Source organism: Sinohyriopsis cumingii, chromosome 2 (assembly GCF_028554795.1).
Source record: "Sinohyriopsis cumingii isolate HCF-2022 chromosome 2, ASM2855479v2, whole genome shotgun sequence".
NCBI classification, from domain to species: domain Eukaryota; kingdom Metazoa; phylum Mollusca; class Bivalvia; order Unionida; family Unionidae; genus Sinohyriopsis; species Sinohyriopsis cumingii.
This window is the reverse complement of record NC_142962.1, coordinates 45,679,894-45,701,896: the sequence shown is the minus strand read 5'-3', so window position 1 is coordinate 45,701,896 and position 22,003 is coordinate 45,679,894. Positions and strand designations below refer to the sequence as shown.

General features: G+C 35.3%; 1 protein-coding gene across 2 annotated transcripts in view; it reads right to left on the bottom strand.

Annotated features, from left to right (window-relative positions):
- The window catches only part of LOC149804758 (N-alpha-acetyltransferase 40-like), a 34,375-nt gene extending 12,729 nt beyond the window's left edge, over positions 1–21,646 (bottom strand). The window contains exons 1-7 of one of the 2 annotated variants that reach the window (XM_089944039.1): positions 21,570–21,646; positions 15,686–15,730; positions 13,097–13,147; positions 11,862–11,914; positions 8,665–8,760; positions 3,465–3,623; positions 2,856–2,939 (exon numbers count right to left, since the gene is read on the bottom strand). In XM_089944039.1, coding sequence (XP_089800165.1) covers positions 2,856–2,939; positions 3,465–3,623; positions 8,665–8,760; positions 11,862–11,914; positions 13,097–13,147; positions 15,686–15,730; positions 21,570–21,575 — 494 coding nt within the window. In that variant the 5' untranslated portion in view covers positions 21,576–21,646. Of the gene's footprint in view, positions 1–2,855; positions 2,940–3,464; positions 3,624–8,664; positions 8,761–11,861; positions 11,915–13,096; positions 13,148–15,685; positions 15,731–21,239; positions 21,517–21,569 lie in introns of those variants that run through there. The other variant, XM_089944048.1, reaches the window with a different exon arrangement.
- Between the last annotated feature and the right edge of the window lie 357 nt (positions 21,647–22,003).

The window sequence follows — 22,003 nt, the reverse complement described above, 5'->3', positions numbered from 1 at the left end:
ACAAGCTGACGGCTTTGGTGACCTTACTGGATGTCATATCAGCACCATTTGTATTTAGGACTAATGAAGCATCATAAAAAGTGTTCGGTGAAAATTACACATCAATATGACCATCCATACAGAAGTGTCAATAACTATATTTTCAAAATGGCTGCCATGGCAGCTATACTGATGGCAAGATCAGCACCATTTTAATATAAAGCCAAGTAGATATCACAAAAAGTCTTCTGGTGAAAACCCAATGTCGACATGACTCTCAGTAGCAATAACAAGATTTTCAAGATAGCCACCATACACTGGATGTCAGATCATAACCACTTTAATTTAGGTCCAACAAGATATTATAAGCAAGTGTTTTGGTGAAAACCCCATATCTATATGACCATCTAGAAGGATTAGTGGTAACTAGATTTAATAGCCATATTTTGAAGGTCATTTGGGACCAAGAAGACATCCTAACAAGACTTCTGGTGAAAACCCAGTGTTCATGTGACTTTCCATTCAAAAGGAGTTGCAATAACAAGATTTCAAGATGACAGCCATGGTGGCCATATTGGATATCATATCAGCAATCAATTTAATTAAGGACAAACTAGACATTTATATACACAATCTTTTAGAGAAAACCTCATGCTGACATGCCCACCCATTCAGAAGGATTAGCAATAACTCGATTTTCAGAAGAGCTAAAATTAGTGAAGACAAAATTTACAAGGGATTTGGGCATAATCTGAAACTTCAAAATGTATATTACTTTTTTCTTCTAATATGGATTATAAATGTAAAATCTTTAACAGACTGTTCTACTTCCTTTAACTCAAAATCTGTTTAATGTAGGTTCCATGAAGGGCATTCCAAGTACAAAGAGTATATGAATCCCCCCCAAAAAAACAGCAAAACATTACAATGATATCATTAACATATCAACATTTTTAAGCTTGTATGAGCATGAAGGTACTGTAAATAAAATGTAGGCCTTGTGGGGCATTTTTTATGCAGAAAAAACTTCTGTCAGTTAGGTTTTAGATTAATGTTCAAGCCATAGCTGCTAAGAGTTAGAGTCCACTGAGAACATGCTCTGAATGGACACCTGCTAGGAAATTCTGAGTAATTGGGCCGTAAGGCAGCGTCATCAGTCCACTTTTATACTGACTGAATTTTTACATATTTCATCTTGCTATTTGCCTTTCAACTGTCATTTCCATTAGTTCATCTGGTATTTATCAGTAATAGGGTTGAGAGTGTACTTTTAATGATTTTAACTCACTGCTTGTGGGTGTGCCTTTTTAAAAAAAACGTGCGAAATAACCTGAAGGTATGTTTGCAATACAAATATTTAATTAAATAGTTTCTCCATCCTCTTTACAATCATACAAATATATACATGTTGCTGACTGTATTGTAAATTGTATTACAGTGGGTGGATTTTCATATGACATGGTGCATATACCTTGCCTGATAATATTTATTGTTACCTGATGTAAAGCATCATAGTTAATTTGGTTTCAATCAACGAAGTCCTTCAAAAGTGAGCAGAAATGAAATTAGCAATGGGAATAAGATAGGATGGAGAAAAGGGCAACATTTATATGCCCATTCCATAAGTATCACAAGGGTCATAAAAAAAATCAAATCATGAGTTTATTTATATCTTACCCACTCTAAACCTATCTCATTGAAGTCAATACAGTACAACCTGTCTTGAAAGACTACTGCTATGAGACCACCTGTCTCAAGAGACCAGGTTCTCAAAGCACAAACTGATTTGATTATATAGTGTTATAACCTATAATGAGAGACTAAATACCTTGAGAGACCATGTTTGGCAAAAAGTATGGCCTTTCAAGAAAGGTTCTACTCTAGTTCAACAGCACCTTACCTATTCTTAAGTCTCCACTTATACACCATTCATTCCAATGCATCTCACCCCACTCTAAGCCTCCACTTAATTGCATGCCATTGGTTCATTAGCATTTTAAGGAGTCTAAGCATGTACTTACTTCTATGCCATTAGTTCATTAGCATTTTTAAGCATGTACTTACTTCTATGCCAATAGTTCATTAGCATTTTTAAGCATGTACTTACTTCTATGCCATTAGTTCATTAGCATCTTTAAGTATGAACTTATTTCTATGCCATTAGTTCATTAGCATCTTTAAGCATGTACTTACTTCTATGCACCCGTCCCAAACTCACTTCTATGCCAATAGTTTAAAAGCATCATACCCAGTCTAAGCATGTACTTAATTCTATGCCATTAGTTCATTAGCTATTACCCAGTCTAAGCATGTACTTACTTGTATGCCATTAGTTCATTAGCATATTACCCAGTCTAAGCATGTACTTACTTGTATGCCATTAGTTCATTAGCATATTACCAAGTCTAAGCATGTACTTACTTGTATGCCATTAGTTCATTAGCATATTACCCAGTCTAAGCATGTACTTACTTGTATGCCATTAGTTCATTAGCATATTACCCAGTCTAAGCATGTACTTACTTGTATGCCATTAGTTCATTAGCTATTACCCAGTCTAAGCATGTACTTGCTTCTTTGCCATTAGTTCAATAGCTTTTACCCAGTCTAAGCATGTACTTACTTGTATGCCATTAGTTCATTAGCTATTATCCAGTCTAAGCATGTACTTACTTGTATGCCATTAGTTCATTAGCTATTATCCAGTCTAAGCATGTACTTACTTGTATGCCATTAGTTCATTAGCATATTACCCAATCTAAGCATGTACTTACTTGTATGCCATTAGTTCATTAGCATATTACCCAGTCTAAGCATGTACTTACTTGTATGTCATTAGTTCATTAGCATATTACCCAGTCTAAGCATGTACTTACTTGTATGCCATTAGTTCAAGTATCTGCATCAAAAATTTCCCAAGACCTTTTCTACGCACACCTTCTATCAGCTGTATCTCGTAACTGAAATAAAAGTGTTCATTTACACAATAGTCAATATATCATTTTTAATATTCTTTCAAAACAGGCAAAGATTCACAAAAAGATTAAAAAACGTTAATTTCTTATTATCAAAAGAAATGTTTACAAAGTAAGTAAATAAATAAACTACATCTGAGTAACTGAATGAGAATTCTAATAAATACTGATTAAAATACTTATTTTCCAAAATCACTTATTCCTACACCTATATGCTTCTTCACAAATGTATTGTTATACACATTTCTGTTGTACTGACAGTACACATAAGAGCAAACAGGAATCAAACACAATTTGGCTAATAAACAATCCACAGATGGGTAATCCAGAAATACACACTAATCTATAGAGTATTTTTATGGCTGAAGTGTGGTATTATCAAAAGTGGACATATTCATGACTTCAAAAAAAGTATTTTTATTGAACAAATCAAGTCAATTTTGGTTCTGACAACCACGAGGTATAAAAAAATCAAACAAATTCTCTTACAAAATGCTTGCATTTACTCACCAATATACTACCTCCACATCTATTTCTATATCAAATCGAAAATGAATAAAGGCCACTGGTTTCTTCTCTTGGTCTCTTACAATAAGATACCAAGCTTTATCCTCTGTCATTTCTTCCTTCTTGTCCCTATCCTTCCAGCCAAAGTCACAGCTTTCATACCTGTTAGAGTGAGAACAAAATATTGCAAGAAGCACATTTTCACATTACGTCCATAATAAAATGTATTGTTGATGCATTTCAAAACAAGCTTTAAAACAAATCTTTGCATTCACTGCAGCTGATGGAAAAATAAAAGCCCCAGTATCAGACCTGCCAACCCTAACGAGTTAGTCTCAACAAGGCAATTGATTTTTTTTGCCCTAAGTTTAACCAGTTTTCAGTAACGCTTAACAAAATATCATAAACTGCTATTGTATTGCTGGAAAACATAATTCAAAATATGCATCAACGATAAACATTATGTTCAGCTGAAAAGTTTGGAAAGTGAACTTATATTTTATTTACCACTAGTACAGTTGCACAAACTGTAGTTCCAAACCCTATGCAGCTCAATGGCCTGTTGTTACCTCTCAACTTGGCGTAATTCGTGGAAATTCTTTTTCCATTGCACATGACGATGGCAATCATATCTCTTGCCATGAGACATGCTCAAATTGACACGTGACGTCCAATAAACATAACTGTGTCCCTTCCTGCTTTTACTCACAAGAATATGAATTTTCCTTTTTATTCTTCTGAGTTGAGTGTTAGCACTTTCCAAAAGGCTTATTTTCCCTTTCATCGTAAACATGCATCACTTGCTAAATGCAATTTTTTAAAATTATAAATATTTCTATAATCAACAGTTTGATCATACAGATGCATCTCATGAAAAAAATAGGAGTTTGAAGCGTCTCAGATGCTGCTGTAAAGTTAGTCTGGTTCTCTGTCTAATTCCACTACTTACAATATGAAACACAGATCCAAACCAAACATGGATGAACCAATTATCAGAATTTGTCTGCAACGATCATTTTTCTGTAATTTTTGCTTTTATGCGATAAGTTTCTATATTACGGTTAATTTTCGTAAGACTTGGGGCAAAATCATAAGGGTTGGCAGATCTGCAGTATCATTTAATGGAGGAATAAAAAATTTGAGCCTTTCACAATTCCAGAAATTAAATATTCTAACTGACCTTGACCTTTGCATTCTCAGTCACTTTCCTATCCTCTATAACTTTCAAAGAACTTGTGAGAAACCAAATTAAAAGACATCAGGGTTAATACAGAATTCTGAATGATAAATTCAAAGACTTTTCCCAAACTTTCAAAGACCACAAATATAGATTTCCAAAACCTACTTTCACTAACAGTTTGGAAACAAGTGATGTTATATGAGAAAAGAATGAATGCAAAATACTACACTATTGTTTAATGATGACACTCAAACTATAATTAATCAAAAGAAAGAAACCAGGAAAACTCAACTACATCCAAATCTAACAACCATGGCCAATTTTATTTCTGATTATGGAAAGAAATTAAAATTTTTGGGTTTATTTCAATTTTCAAAGACTTTTAAAGACCTCAGGGTAATCTGCTCGATTTTCCCAAACTTTCAAGGTCTTGAAATTGCTACTTCATTTTTCCCAAACTGTCAACGACCATAAGAACCCTTAACACTTGTGCAGGCAATACAATTGATGACATAATGACCATTATGTCTATATTCTTTGTTGCTATATTCATTATAAGCAGAGGGCAAGAAACATCAAAGTACTGAGAATAGTGACAAGTGCTGAAGTGATACTAATTTACATAGGATCAGAAGGAAGAGCATAACTCCAGCAATATTGCTATTTATGGTCACTTTTCTCGAAAAAACTTATTTTTTTACAAATTTATTTCACAAGAATTTACAATATTAACATTTGATGTATTATTTAGGAAAGTGTGATTTCCTTTTAAAATCATTTTTTATCATATTGCATGAAGCACTACCGCTAGTGGATGGAATAAAATCCACAGGAAATGACTACTATTAGATCTCCTCATTTACATAAATCTGACTTGCCTCTCTTGACAAATGAAACTGACATGACAGGCATGTGGATGTACATACTTCAGTTACTAAATTTAATAAAACCATTTAGTTTGTTTAGTTTGTTACTATTTTTGGTAATACAAACTGTATTTGGTAACACAGAATGGACACTGCCATAAGCATGTAGGGACTGAAATCCCTCCATGCCAAAAAGAATACATACTAATCTCCATTTATCATCACAGAGACTTTATGCCCATCTGAACATCTCCTTTGTTTTCTGTTGAAAATAATATGTAAATCATTAGGAACACATTGCATGATAACTGAACTAAGCAGTGCTAAAAACATGATAGCACAACGCCCCTCTAATTTTAGACTGGGCCCTTCCTGTATTCCAAGTGAGGTTCCCGCCAGGCTTGAAGAATTTTTTTAAAAAGTTGCCCGAGGAAACTGATCATGCTGATAAAACGTGTGAATGCATTTTCAAGATGTTGATATACCTGCCATAACACGACAAATCAAAATCATATCACCACTGTCCTACATGAAACTGAGATTTGATTATAATCATGCCTGCTACAGGGCAAACTGTAACAATTCAATAAAGTTCAACTAAGATCACGACGAGCAATACAGGACCATTATTGGCATCAGTGACCACTGCTGCTATCTTGACTTGAACATAAGGGGATAACAGTTATTTTATTCCTGATTTAGGCCAATTGAAAATTTGGAAACTTGTGAAATTTTTGCATGCAATGTGAATATGTGAATTGCTATCTAGAGTCATGAAATTCATGCCAAAAATCATGAGGGTTGGCAGGTCTGGAATAGTGTTCAAGTGTAATTCATTTTTGAAACTGATATAGGAAGCTATCAGCTATCAGCAAAGCCTAACAAAAATAAATTTCAGAACTCTTGGTTGATGGAGTTTTACTTTGTGAAGCACGCCAGTGTAGCAATGAATGTTAATCATACTTACATTACCATCAAGCCCCTTTGAACCCTACTGAATTTATATTACAACTGTAGCAATTGCAATGTTGCATGACAATATAAAAAAATGGGAAAATTTTGGGCATGTGAAAATTGGAGTATGGGTTTGTGAAATTTCAGTCAGGGCCTGTGAGTTTATTTAACCCTTTAGCTACAACTGCCGCATCTAAGCGTCACCTATAAATAGCTTCTGAACCCACTGATGCATATATGCAGTCAGGGCTGGCGCTACCATATAGGCAAACTAGGCAGCCACCTAGGGCACTGATTTCAGAGGGCGCATTTCTCCAAATCAACAACAGTTTTGAAAAATAAATAAATAAATTTCATTTTTATTGAAGGTCGTTTTTTTATCCTGGTTTATTTTATACAGGGACAAATAATCAGGTAGATTCAGCCTGACTGAAACAAGCAAAATGAGTGAGTGAAAATCATGCGTATACGAAAATTTCAAATGTTGAAGAAAACAAATTCGAGGGGGGGGTCACCAGAATCTAACCTTGCTTAGGGTGCCAGATAGTCTGGCGTCGGCCCTGTATGCAGTGTCAATAAGCCTAGTTTACCACCCCAGTGTCGCTTATGTGCGTATAGTTCAGCAGTACTTGGAGCCCCAGTGTTGCATTTATGCGGACGTGACTGCTATGTTAACTAAACGTTGATTGGTTGAAAGTAAAGAAGTTTACATATTTTTGATTATCATAACCAATGAGACGATTGTTTACTCAACATTTTGATACAAGTGTGAAAGCTGAGAGGTTAAATTTAGACACAATGTCGGGGCTTTTCTGCACTTCATGAAATACGTGTAGTTGAGATAAACAAAGATAGATTCGATTCAGACATGAACAACTTTAAAGGGTTCAGTGCAGTTGATATCAAAGAGTTTAATTGATCGTTCTTAGAAAATGGATCGAATATTGACATTAGTCCTGTTTCAACACCAGATGCAAGTGATTTTTATTCAGATGACGAGGCGGACATAGTCCCACTTGCACAATGGAGTGATGACCTCACTGTTTTCGAGATCAATGATTTTGATTCTCATGTTGGTTCAACAATCAAGCCTGGACTAAGCAATGAGAACGATTTTTTCTCTAAAGTTTTTTCCTGAATATCTGGTGGAAAAGCTTGTGAAAGAAATAAACGATTATATCAAGAAAATGGGAGTCCAAAAGCAAGACCTGGGGCTGAAATTGTACGAAATCAGCATTACGAAGATGTGGGCATATTTTGGAATATACATCATCACTTATGTGTGAATAATGACTGTTTTGAGAGGTACCACTCTCAACTTTGTAATATAAAGTGGAAATATATGAATAACAGACACCATACAAGGTAAGCTGTATTTTATTTCACTGAAATCCAGCTAAAACTAATGAAATAATGAATATAAATGTAACCATGTTTTCATTGTCATTTTCTGTAGTCAGCCTTGATGATGCTCTAGTATTCAGCCTAGCAACCAGCCTCAGTAGTCTCAGTAACTGATATGATAGCACTCAGCAGTAGTGAGACTGCACAACAGCTGCAGTAGCTAAAGGGTTAAATCACCAGCACGTGGACTGTGTCAAGACATTTTTCTTTCAGCATAGCTAGTGTCACAGTTTTTACTGTGGTTTCCCCAGAGTAAAATTTATGTGAATTTTCTTCAAAGACAGAGTTGGGGCAGGCCAAAACTGCTCAACATGGTTAAATCTTGTGTTTTTGTTATGCTCTTTTATGGAAGAGAATAGCACCAATAATGTATGTATGTGTGGATCCATGCACAGGGAACAAAATTACTAGCCATTGGAAAATTTTTATTTGCAAAACTACCCCAACAAATTTTTAGTTTGCAAATCTGGTGTCATTTACAGCTAAACATGCAAAACTTTTGATATCTTGTGACGGCAGCTGACAAAAATGCTTCTTGCTAGCAATATTCTATATTAAATTTTTAGCTGTATTCAATATCTAAATGGGCACTGAAAGTAGGCAGATTTTTGTGAGATAAAAATGTTGCAACTATCAAAATAATAGCTAAAAAAGTTAATTCTGAGCCTTGACTACAAGCAAATTTCCACTAGTCTACTAATATTTCTACTTGCTAATCAGGCCTTATTTGCACCTCTTGACCATGGGGGGTTGTGGGAGATACAGAAATTATTAATTATAATTTTAATCTCAAACTTACAAAGCCTGCATATTTTTCTTGGTCAGGTCAAATGCCCACTCGATGGTCTCCATATCCAGGTCTGTGACCCTCTTGCACTCTATTGTCAATGATAAACTAAATAAAAAAAGGTTAAAAATTATTATTTAACCATACAAATAAAATAAAGAAACTAAGTCTACCCTCAAATTAAATTAAATTTGAAGAGATCCATCTTTTAACACAAACATAACCAGCCTCTAACAAAAACAAAGAACCTGACATAGTCAACCCTTAAACTTCTAACATTATTTTACTTCAAAATGAAAGCTATCATCCTTACAAAACTAACAGTAATTTACTTCAAACATGAAGCTATCATTACAAAACAGTAATTTACTTTAAAGAGTAAGATATCATCATTACAAAACTAATTTACTTTAAAGAGAAAGCTATCATCATTACAAAACTAACAGTAATTTACCTCAAACAGAATGTTACTATCATTACAAAACAGTAATTTACTTTAAAGAGAAAGCTATCATCATTACAAAACTAAGTAATTTACTTCAAACAGAAAGCTATCATCATTACAAAACAGTAATTTACACCGCTTCCTCGATAACTCGTGCCCGGATAACTCGCGATCCCGCTTATAACGCGGTGTCCGTCTTGGCTCCCGATTTTTTCCAGACAAAATGTATTTAAAATATCTTTAAAATACGCTGAACATGAAAAAAAATACGATAAGAATTGATAAATTAAACCTTGATACATTGCTCGTTTTATCATCGAAAATGGTGATTAATGCCCGTAAAAATATAATCCATATTTTGCAATTTGCAAGCTCTAGAGAAGAATTAATTTCAGAGATCTCGAAAACGCTTAATTACGCGTATTTGGACGCCAATTTTTGATCTGGGACGCAGAAAATCACTGAGGCTGGAGTCCTCCGTACGCATGTAATAGGTGCGCGGGAAATTTCAAAGATTTGCCGGTCCTGTTTCAGCCACCTGCTTTGTGGGAAAATGTGTTGATCAGTTTACTGTGCTGATATTTACAATGACAGAATTCAGTGACTGAAAGACTCTTTGATGTACTGTTGCTATTTCATAAGAGTACATTAAAAAAAAAAAAAGAACATGATGCAACAACTAGGCGGCTAGTTCAAAGGCTTTGACTTGGCGGCTGAGTGAGAAAATATACTGATATTTAGTGATTGAATTCAGAGGCAGAAAGACCCAGTTTTAAAATCCTAGCGAGACCTCTGTTTAAAGATATCATATATTATGTAAGTTTTTAGGATAAATAGTTGTCATTATACTGTAAATAAACAGTCAGGTGAAATAGCGATCAATGAAAACTTCTGGTAAATGTTAACAGGTGGCAACAGAGAATGAAATAAACACCAATTAAACGACTTCCTGTGTGAAAGTCACGTTCTAATCCTTTAATTCCGTTTCAGTGTAAATATTATAATCACAACATAGTCTTCTTCATTGAAAACATGAAAAGAGTCAATCGACCGTCACATCGAAACCCGTGAGTACTTCTGTGAGAACCTAATTACATGTACATGCCGGCTTTGTTTTGATCAACAACTTGGGGAAGTGTTTGTTGCATTAAAAAAAAAATCAATTACAAGAGACCTCGGGTGCTGGATTAAGGGTCTTGGAGCTGCCTTTGACGTAAAGCAAAACAGTAACAGAGACAACGACGATGATAGTGACTTCGAATGTTTCAGTGAAACCGATGTCATAAATGCTGAGGCTGTTTGGGAGAAATTAGTACAGACTCATGGTCCTGAGATGGGCGTTTCTCTTGGTGGAGGAGTGGATTTGTGCTGACAATGATTGTCCTACAGCCGAATACATGTCAGATGAAACTATAATTATTTCTATAGCGAACAAATTTGCAGCAGAAGACGATTCTAACTGGAGTAACACAAGTGTTGAAAGTGATGCAAACACAGATGTTGCACCCCCACCCCTCTGCACAGGAAGCAAATATTTTGATATTGCCATAAGGTGGCTGGAGACCCAAAATGTTGACTACGTAAAGCTCATGCAGTTGAGAAATCTGAGGGATTTTGCTCGGCGGCAGAGAAACCAAGGAGTAACACACACAAAAAAATTAACTGATTTTTTCAAAAAGTGAATTGATATTTGTCAAGCGTGGCACAAACGGCAAGTATTAACTTGTTCTAATTTACGTTGTTTTAAATTTGTAGACCAATTAAACATGTCAGTACTGATTAACTCGTTTTTTTTTTGTTTTCCATTTTACTTCTATCGCATTCAAATCTATCTAACTATCGTTCGATCGACACTGTTTCTCGAAAAGAGTCGATCTTTTGTGTATAAAAAACTTCTAATTTGGCTCAAACAATAAAACTAGAATGCATACAATTCAACATAAAACTTAGTGACGTAGTACACAATGTGTGAAGTGGTACACATGTTCAGCGAACGGAAACCACGTGGAATAATGTTTTCGATGATCGCCTCAATATACTGTAATTTATCCTGAAATTTTTAATGTTGTCCTATGAGAAAATAATAAAGTACACCGTTATGAAGAGATATTTATTAACAGTTAATCTCAGAACGATTATTTTTCCGTTATGTCGTCAATCACTTTATTGGTTTTGGGCTTATTTTATAGGTCCCTCGATAACTCGCCCCTCGCTTATAGTGCGGTCGATGTTTCTGGACCCCGATGTGCGCGAGTTATCGAGGGAGTGGTGTACTTTGAAGAGAAAGCTATCATCATTACAAAACAATACTTTACTTCTAACAGAATGTTACTATCATCGTTACAAACATGCTTTAAACATAGGTCAGCAAGCAACATATGTATCAATCTCCTTGATGCAAAACACTTCTAACCAACACAATGTTTTGGCAGATTTACAAAAATTTCCAATGTTTAAGTCTTTAAAATATCAATTTTTTATCATGCTGGATACCAGTTGTATTTACATATATCTCTATTAAATTATACAAATAAATCATTCACCTTCTTGAAATGAACACATTCAAAAAGCTAGGAAAAACATGTAGACCAACTTACAAGAATTATATGAGAACTCAACTGAAATTTTACATCATTAACGTTAAATTCGTTATCATTAGTGTGAAAATTATATCATTAATGTTAAATTCGTACCATTACTGTTAAATTTGTATCATGTTTTTGTCACTAAGAAAAGTATACAAAATAGGAGCAAATAAATTTACCCATTCCGTTCAAACTTTTTAAATGGTTCCAGCATGGCCATAGGGTCTTCAAGCTACAATAACAAAAGAAAATATTAAAGTATTCAAACATTACTACGAACATAAATACACCACTCAGTTTCAGCACACCTGGATAACTCGTGAATCCACTTATAATGCTGGGAGGTATGGATCCCATTATTTTTTATATATAAAATACCACAAATGTGCCTCTATTTGCTGACTGTTAATAACAGCATAGCTGATAAATGAAACATTATGTTTGATGCCTGTTCAAAGGATGAAAATGGCAGCTATTGCTATGAAATTCTGAATTAACATCATGAAATTCAAAAATCTTTTAATATGAAGTTGTATATTTTGTGTGTGATGTGATTTGGATTTTTAACGTAGCTTTAACAATTGTTCAGTCATATCGCTACGATCTCTGCAATGTGGCAGTTTATAGTGATGTCTAGCACTGGGGCATCATGCTGCAGACATGTAGCATGATGTCCCACCCAGTCACATTATCCTGACACCGGACCGACCAGTCCTAACACTAACCTCTTAATGCTGAGCGCCAAGCGAGGCAGCTGTTAGTACCATTTTTGTAAGTCTTTGGTATGACTCGGCCGGGGATCGAACCCACGACCTCCCGCATCCGAGGCGAACGCTCTAACCACTAGGCCAAAAGAAGTTCTCCATATTATGTAAACAACAATATACAAGAAAATACTGATCACTGAAAATGCTGCAAATACCTACTGATGTCAACACATTATGAAAAAAATACCAAATAAACAAGTCTTGTCAATTGCAATTTGCATGTAAGTTTTCTCTTTTAAATCAATTGAAGTGAAAAGTGTCAATCAGCCATCAAAGTGATTGATGCTCATGAGCATTTCATTGGGAAGCTAATTAAGTATCAGCTGTGTTTTGATCTGCAACATGCTGAAGTGTTTGCTGAATTGTTACAATTAAAAGTAGACCTTTGTTTTATCATGTTAATTAAATGCTGTTTGAAATACTGTTATGTAAAAAGCATCATCAAAGTATTTAACATTAATTAATGGTTTATCCTAATCAATTGCAAATGTAATAAAAACCCAGTATCTGAAATGCACAAGTACACTCCACTTCTGCACTAAACTTGGATTTTACCAAAATGACATCAAGTGTAAAATTCACCTATTTTAACAATTTATTATCTTTTATAACTCTGAACCAAGTCCATGACACTAAATGCTACCTACTTTGTTTGCAGCATCAACCTTTCCTTGTGAGGCAGCCATTTTTGCATTTTCCTGTAACAAAAAAAGTTTTTGTGCAATATTTTTGCTACTCATGTGCAAAGTTTTAATTTTGACGTATGGCATCAGTGGATTTAAATCTAGTTACAAATTGTTTCAACCAACTTAAAGATTTACTTGATTTATCCACATATCACAGGTTACGACCAAAATATATTTAATTGGCCATTTGAAAATATGATGATGAATATCCCTAGTCAAGCAGTTATACATATATATATATATCCCATGCAGGTGATGTGTACCCTTATCACCCACCTATCAATATATAATACTATTTATATATAGAAAAGTATAAATTGAAAACATTACTTCAAATAAGAAATATCACAAAATAAGAGTAAACAATAATTCCTCAAAGGGACCTATACTCTACAAAATGAAAAGAAATTCCAGGAATTCAAGATAAAATCATTTCTTCCTTTTAATTGTCAAGTGCTGAAACCATCTCCAATATTCATCAGCAATAACAAGATTTTCACATTATCTGCTGTGGTACTGGATGTGAGCTTGGCACCATTTTTATTCAGAACCAAGCAATCGTCATTAAAGTCTAGTGATGAAAACCGCATGTCATCATGACATCCTTTAAAGAAGATTTTCTGGACACTCATTGTGGCTGCCACATGGGATGTACAACTAGCACTATTTTCATTAGGACTAACTAGGTAATACAAGTCATTTGGTGAAAACACCATGTTGATATAGCCATCTTGTTTGCTGAGTAGTAGAGGCTACATTATTTTAAAGATATGACTTATCATTTTGGAGGAGTAGCAGTAACAAGATTCTCAAGATGGCTACTGTGGCAACAACACTGCAAGTCAGATTGGCACCATTTCCGTTTAAGACCACCTGGACATAATAAGAAGTCGTCTGGCAAAAACCTAGCATCAATATGTCTTTCTGGTCAAGAAGAGTTGTGATAAGATTTTTCAAATGGCTGCAAGCTAAACATCATAAGAAATCATTTAGTGAAGACTAATGATGTAACGATATACTGATATACCATTAAATTGCAATACAAAATGCCCGAAACAGTATAAAGAGATACTAGTATAAAAATAACGGTATACCATTTTTTTCTTTCTTCACATACACGAGGCCACCTGGAACTTTGAACCAGTCTTCCGTTTGACTTAGCATCTTCTAAATATGGGTCCATAAGGAACCCAAGGGCAAATAATTCTATTTGGAATAACTTTTCACTAAAACAGGAATCTGGCACCAATACACTTGACAAAACAATGATTGTGAGTAATATGAGCAAATCAAAATCAAACACACAGGTGGAACAACAAACCTCTCAACTCATTTACAGTCCACCATTACTGTGTAACCTGGGAAATTCCTGGCACAGTAGCTAAAGGTTCCATTAAAGACTTACTGAATGTTCAGGTCAGCAACCAACAATGGCAGGTATGTTAGCTGCACAGACTAAATAAAAATCTTCATCACAAAGAGCCACAACTATCAATTATGACAGCGTCAGTTTCATCATTCACAATTAGCATCAATAGTGTTGTGTTAAAAAAAGATCTCTTAAACATGGCATCAGTACTTAATCGGAGATATGTTGTATCACATAGACAAGTTTTCTGTGAAAATTATCCCAGATGTGTATTTAAAAGTCATAGAGGACATAAAATCATGCTTGTCTCTCCCACCTAAAACTGCATTAATGATAGTTGTATGTCTCTCGCATTGAAAACAACAAAGGTTTATTTTTTAAAACACTGTCAATGTGAAAATTTATGATTATTTTGTTCCTTGTCAGGATTTTACTGCAGCATATGAACCTGTTGATGATTCAAGTTTGTTGACCAAAAGACCTTTGTAATCAGGCAAATTAATACAACTCTTCTGAAAATTATTCTTCCCTGCTTGTAGAATTTTTCATTCATGCTGCTATGTTTATTGTTTGCTAAATCATTTATATAATTATTATATTTAGTGGGTATTTTGGTGAAACAAAAAGCAAACGCTTGTTCAGATTTTATTACAAGCAAGAAATGGCTCATAATTACAGCACAAAATAAACAAAATTAACATTAGAATCATAATATGCTTTCAATGAATAATACCTATTGATATGTACTGCAACACTGCAATTTATAGCAATACATTTTTTCCTTTCAATACTCACCCCTAGTAAAAATGACCATCCATTCAGGAATAGCAATAGCAAGGTTTACAAGATGACTACCATGGTGGCCACAATGGATGGCCAGATCAGCACCATTTTCATTTGAGAGCAATTTTTAGTAAAATATCTCATGCTGATATTATCCATTCAGTAGTGAGGAGATTTTCAATTTCAAGATGGCAACTGATATCAATGCGACACTTTTCATTTAGGACCAACTAGACCATGCGATGAATGTGTGCAAAGTTTAAAAGCAATCCTTCAAGTAATTTTAGATTAGTGATAACACATTTGTACTAACAGACAGACGTACAAACAACAACAGACCATCCCATAAGCTCTTCTGGTGCATCACCAGTAGAGCTAATAAAACACTATTATGATACCTCTTTCCTTCTCTGTCTTCTCTCTTTTCCTTTAGCAGATTTTCTCTGAAAAATTGTAGATATGTTTTAAAAACAAGACTCCAGTAAATTTTCTCTGTAAAACTGTATAAATTTTTTAAACTCATTTCATGCAACAACGCTTTTCCATTATTTCCAATCCTCCAAGAATTATAACTGGAAAAATAGGAATTTTGAAGCAAAATAGTACAATTCTAGTATAATTTCCATCCAGCAGTTTAGGAAAAAGACCCAGTGTTAGGTACCATATTATCCTTAAAACATTTATAAACAACTGCAATGTTGTCTCTTACATGCTGCCACGTGTCATGATGCAATGACTGGTCCCAGAGAAGAAAAAAAAAAATGCCTGAGTTGTGATAATGAGTGGAGGTAAAAGAAGACAGTATGGGATCACCAAAATGCTGTCTTCATGACATCATCCAAGGAAGAGTGTTAACACATTAACCTCTAGCAACGACTTAACGGGGCAGAAGGTAGTAGCCTACTGCCGAGCTCTGTAGCGTCATGGTCATGCATGATACACTAAAGTGGGTGGTATTATAGAAAGGTAGACAGATGTAGCTCAACAATGATACCAAATAATCTGGAAGTTCTAGTTGCACTACAAAATACAGATAAAAAACTTTTTGGTCGGAGATCTAAGGCAAAACGGTATAAACTGCAAACAGATAGATGAGCCTTTGCAAAAAGTAGGATAAGATGAGCATTTGGAATAAAGAGTGGTCTCCATACAAAAATAATGACTCGGTTTAGCAAATTTTTTTTATTTACAAATCCAACTTTTACCCTTCTGCTCATACGCAAATCAAACAGCCAATGAAAAACGATCTTTCTAACAAAACTAGGCAGTATGTTATTGAAAGATCACCGAGGATTAGGTGTTTTCAGATTTATTCAGAAATAGCTTTCCAAATGTGTTTCCTACTCGATTTTCAGGCAAAAATGACAAAAAGCTCCAGGGGTTAATGTGTTAAGGTAGACCCATGAGGCACCAATGGCTCAAACCTCATGTGCTTCAACCTTTATAAAGGAGAGATCTTGATCATTAAGGGACTAAAAATGCTCTTTTAATTGCGATGACAATCCACCACAAGATAGTGACAGCCAAAATGTATATGGAGCCCCTAGAAGCAAGGAAAAAAATGGTTCCTATCCTTCCTTTGCAGGCCTTAGGAAAGAAACAGAGGGCCCTCACTGGGCATAAGAGAAATGTTACAGTGTGGTGAAGAGACCAGGCCACAATGATGGCTTGGCCATTCCTACACAGCAGGCCTGCCAAAGCTAACAAAGACCTTCTCAGTATGGCAGTCAATTTCGTTCCATTAAGTTGGACCCATTTTCAGTAAGGTGTAACAGATTATCATGTATTGCTGTTGTAAAGCTGGAAAATACATTTAAAGGTCTAGAAGTATGATTCAAGACTGCCGCAATGACAGTAAACGTTTTCAGTAGACGTTTTCAAATCACAAGTTTTTAAAATTTACTTACACCATAATTACTTGCAGTACAGTTTCACAAACTGAAATTCCAAGCCCTCAATGGCTTCTTGATACTTTTCAGCTTAACGTAATCTTAAGAAGAAAATTCATATTGGCTGTGACGACATCAGTCATCTTTTCTGCCATTTGACGTTCAAATCTTCACAAGCTGTTCACTAAAGGAAACTGTTGCTCTTCCTGACTTTTTTCACAAGAATCTGAATATTCCCATTTAATCTTCTATACTATTAAAATTTTCATACATTCAATATCCCTTTGATCTTGACATGTCACGAATTGGACTAACTAAAAAAACAAAAACCAACAGCTTTATCATGCACATGTTTTGCATCACAAAATACGCAGTTTAAAGCATCTGAGGTTCTCTCGTAGTTAGAGGTTACCTGACCAATTCAACCACATGTAATATGAAACCCGGATCTTAATCAAACATGGACAAGACAATATCCAGATTTTACCACAATCAGGTTTCCATAATTTGGCAAAATCATTAAGGGTTGGCATGTCTAGGACAAACCATCTGCTTATTTGTTCTTTCCCAGAATTTGACTAACTCAGAGGGTGATGTTTTAAATGGTGCCGCATGGTGGAGGTTCCAGACCTCCATGCAAAGAAAAGCTGCATGTGTGCCTCCCTGAAGTTGGAGATATGCTACAATGGACATGCTGTCTAAGGAGACCATGACACATTGATCCCTTACTGTCAAAACACCCTTGCAATACTAGAGATGCTGCTTTCATTTCTAGGTTGCTGATGTGGAGGGATAAATACAAAGACTTTGGAGAACTATGCCCTTTGACTCTAAAGTAGTGTCCCAATTGGAATCTGACGCATCAGCAAACACATAGGAGCTGGGGTCAGGTGCATGCATAGGGACCACAGTGTGGAATCTGTCCAGATTCATCCACCAGCATAAATGTGATGAAAACTTGGTCCTAGAATGCTCTGGGCTGATCCTTTCTTTAAGACAGGAATGTTTGGGAGTAGAATGCAGAAGATGGATCATTCAGGACCCTATCAACTGCCCTTTGCTACAGAAAGGTATGAGCTTCCTCCCTCAACTTCACCAGACTGGAGTGGTGAAAGAACATGGGGGTCCTTGGCTGTTTCCAAAACTGGTTAGTAACTAACCCTTTGATGGAAACAACCCAACCTGTCAATGTGAGCGCAACAGACCACTCTGCCACCACAGGTTCCTCAATAACATTAAGAATAATAAACGCAATTCTTTGAGTGTTAAAATGTGATACATCTTTACATGAAAAATGTAGCAAAACCCAAGGTTACTAGTCACAGGAAAAACATGAATGCAGAATGACAGCAACCTAATGAAAGTAAAGTTAACTGTATAGCAAAAATCCTGGTAATGAATGTATTAAATTGCAGGTGGTGGTGGTGTGTGTGTATGTGGTGACCAAAAATGACAGGTGTAAAGAGAACTGATAAATTAGAAAAACAATATCTTGAGGAAAAATAAAATAAAATATCCCAGCTGATGAGGTCACAGCCCACAGATCTGAAATTTAAATGGTTAGTACCTTCTTTTGACACCATGGGCCACTGAAATTTTGTTTTTCTTAAAGCCATGGGCCGCAGCAGAAAACTGAAAAGCAATGACTATTTAGCTGCTCGAGCTCAGGCGGACCATTTAAAATCAGCCCGTGGGCCGCAGGTTGGACAGCACTGTTCTAGATGATTAATTTGCTATGGGCATGTTAATTGTTGTAAAAGTTGTTATCTAACCACCATAACTAAAGTGAGCAGATCCACCACAGCTGACACCCTGTAAAAGACACTGTGTTGCCATTAGATAATTTGTTCCAGAGGTCTCGGAAATGCTTAATCATGCATATTTGCACTCAATTTTTTTATCAGGGACGCAAAAAATCATGCAGGCGGGAGAACTCAATATGCATGCAATTGGTGGGTGGCAAATTCAATGGCTTGCTAGTCCTGCTTCAACTACCTGCTGATTGGGAAAATGTGTTGATCAAATACTCATTTTCGCTGTGCTGATATTTACAATGACAGAATTCAGTGGCTGAAAGGCCCCCAGATGTGGTCATTATATGAGTACATCAAGTGAACAACTTTAGTTTTCATTATCTTGTTAATTTCCTAGTGTAGGTGAATAAGAAGCGCATGACCTCAAAATCAAGGCATCTCAAGACTTAGACAAAATACTGTTTGTAAATTTGGATAAATATTTTGGGGTTAAAGGGTAAACTGATGAAGACTGTAATGAGATTCAGAAGAGTGCTAGAACTGATAGTTTAGATGAATCAGTAACCAAGTGTAAGAAAGTGTGCAATGCCTGGCTTAGTGTTCAGAGCAAGGCCTTTCCTTAAATTCACAAAATTAAGTCTGATTCCAATGGACAAACAAGACCTATATGTCAGTGGTGTAAAGAATTTAGAAAATTAAATTCAATGACAACATCTGGTTCTTCTCATCTGGACATTTAGACACTTCAGGTATGCCCAATATGCTTATGGGAGGGGACTGCAACTTCTGCTGGTTGGACTCCAATTTTACCAAAATAGGAGTCCTGGACTCCTAATTGCAAAATCCAAGAGAGACCTCTGTGTTCAAAATGTAAAGCAGTGATAATCAAGCCTAAAATTTACTAGCTATACTACTGATATAATAAGCATGGAAGCTTTGAAGCCAACACCCAGAAATGATTTTTTTATCAGAGAAGGCAAGTAAACATAAACAAGCAGAGACTCAACAAATGGGAATATATTTAACAGACTAGAAAAATCACATAAAATTCAAACTATAAAAAAATGTTCACATGGAAATCTTAGATTGACTCTAGGTCATATATTGAAATCCTCATACATGTATATGCAATACTGCCAGCTGATAAAGTGTCAATAGTAGTCTAGCTATAGTCAACCACTGGCACTTACAATTTGTTACAGATGGTGTGCATTCAGCAGATAATTATGCTGGTGGTGGATCAATGGCAATTAAAACTAATGCTCAGCCCAATGCACAGGTTGCAATGTCCTTGTATCAGAAATGGAACACAACTTCATTCAAAGCATCAAAACCAATTGCATTCAAAGCATCAAAACCAGAGGGTACACGTCTTAAAAATCCTAATCAAATGCCAATCAGGAATGTCAACCATCCCAATATGCAGTGTAGTTGCACATCACAAACCTGCCAAGTCATATAATCTATAGGTATTTACCCCTTCACCAGAGTTTCAACACTGAGAAGATAACATGATCAAGTGTCACATGAGAAATTAATAAGCTGTAATTACATATATCTTTATGATCCAGTGAATATTTTCATTGCTTGCATTTACATTTAGCTCAGTTTCATAGCTACTGTTACATCTGTGGTCATGAAACTTTATTCATGTATTCGCTTTTTATAACTGATGTTATCATCCATAAAATGTAGATTGTAGTTATTATGTCCTATTTTATTTCCTAAGGTGGGTATGTAAAGTCTGGGATCATGTACCAGTGAAGTAGGCAAGACCATTTTACTGAATTTCCAGTCAGTTCATCCTTTGCAGAGAATCTCCAATTTTTAACAATTATAAGTACAAACAATACCTCCCATGTTGGCTGGCAAGTGCAGATGAGATGTAAAAAAACTGGTTAATACTGTAAAAAGAGTCAATATGAAGACAATTTAGGCTCAGAAAGGTCTAATCTACTGGAATATATCACATTTCTTTTATAACTGGTTTGGTATAAGACAGTACTCAAAAAAATAGGATCAGTATGCTGATAAAAACTGCAACACCTTAATGATTAGGAAGCTGTTTTTGCATTGACTATTTACCTAATAAGAAACCAAATATACGAATGAATTCTATAACAATTATTAATACTACTTAATGTTTTCATATTAAATATTTTTCTTTGATTAGTGGCTGCGAATAGTTTACCATGAGTTATTTCCCTTGCACAATCTATATTAGGTACAACAGTGGCAGCCATTTATCCCCACGACATACCGATCCAAATCGTAACCTATTTTTTCAAAAATTAAAGTTAAAAACTTGCTCTATGCTGGTAAATAAGACTTTTCCGAGCGTAGATTTTCTTCCTCTCGGTCACTTTTTGCAATATTCATTTTCTAGATGTCTCCCGCCGGTTACATTGAGGCCACGAGTGCTCCCTTCGGCCACAAGAAATACCGGATATATTTGGCATCGAAAAGGAAAAAAGGTACATCCTGTATATATTTAGTCCAACCTAGTAGCTTACAACAGCGGTTTTCGAAACAAATGAAGAAGTATATTCCAGTAGCTCAAATACGTAACGTAAATATAATACTGGAAAATAAAAAAAATCGAAATGGTCAACATTAAGAGCTTTCACACTAGAGCTTACACCCATGTTTGCAGCGATTAGACGAAGATTCTTTGTCGCTCGATTTTTTTTTCCCGCGATCTGCGAATCAGTAAGCATCAAGGGAGACTACTCTGCCTGAATTCAATGTCCCTGGGTTTATTTCGACAGGCGTGAAATAAAGCCAGTGCAATTGTCTTGACCTGTGTTCACTTAACTTTCGGAAGAATGCTTTACAAGAAGATTCAAGTTCACTTTCAGGTTTGACGAAGTAACAATTCCTTGACTTTCTCTTCTTTCTATTTAATGTTCCTTTCTTTCATTGTGTCTTTTTCATTCTCCCCCTCTTTTGGATAAATCAAGTAATAATTGTACCCATTATATGCCTGGCTGCAAATAACGTTTAAAGAGAGACCAATGAGAGTTTTTAATATCCTGACAGAATAAAAGAAGAAGAAAAAAAAACAATATTTGTT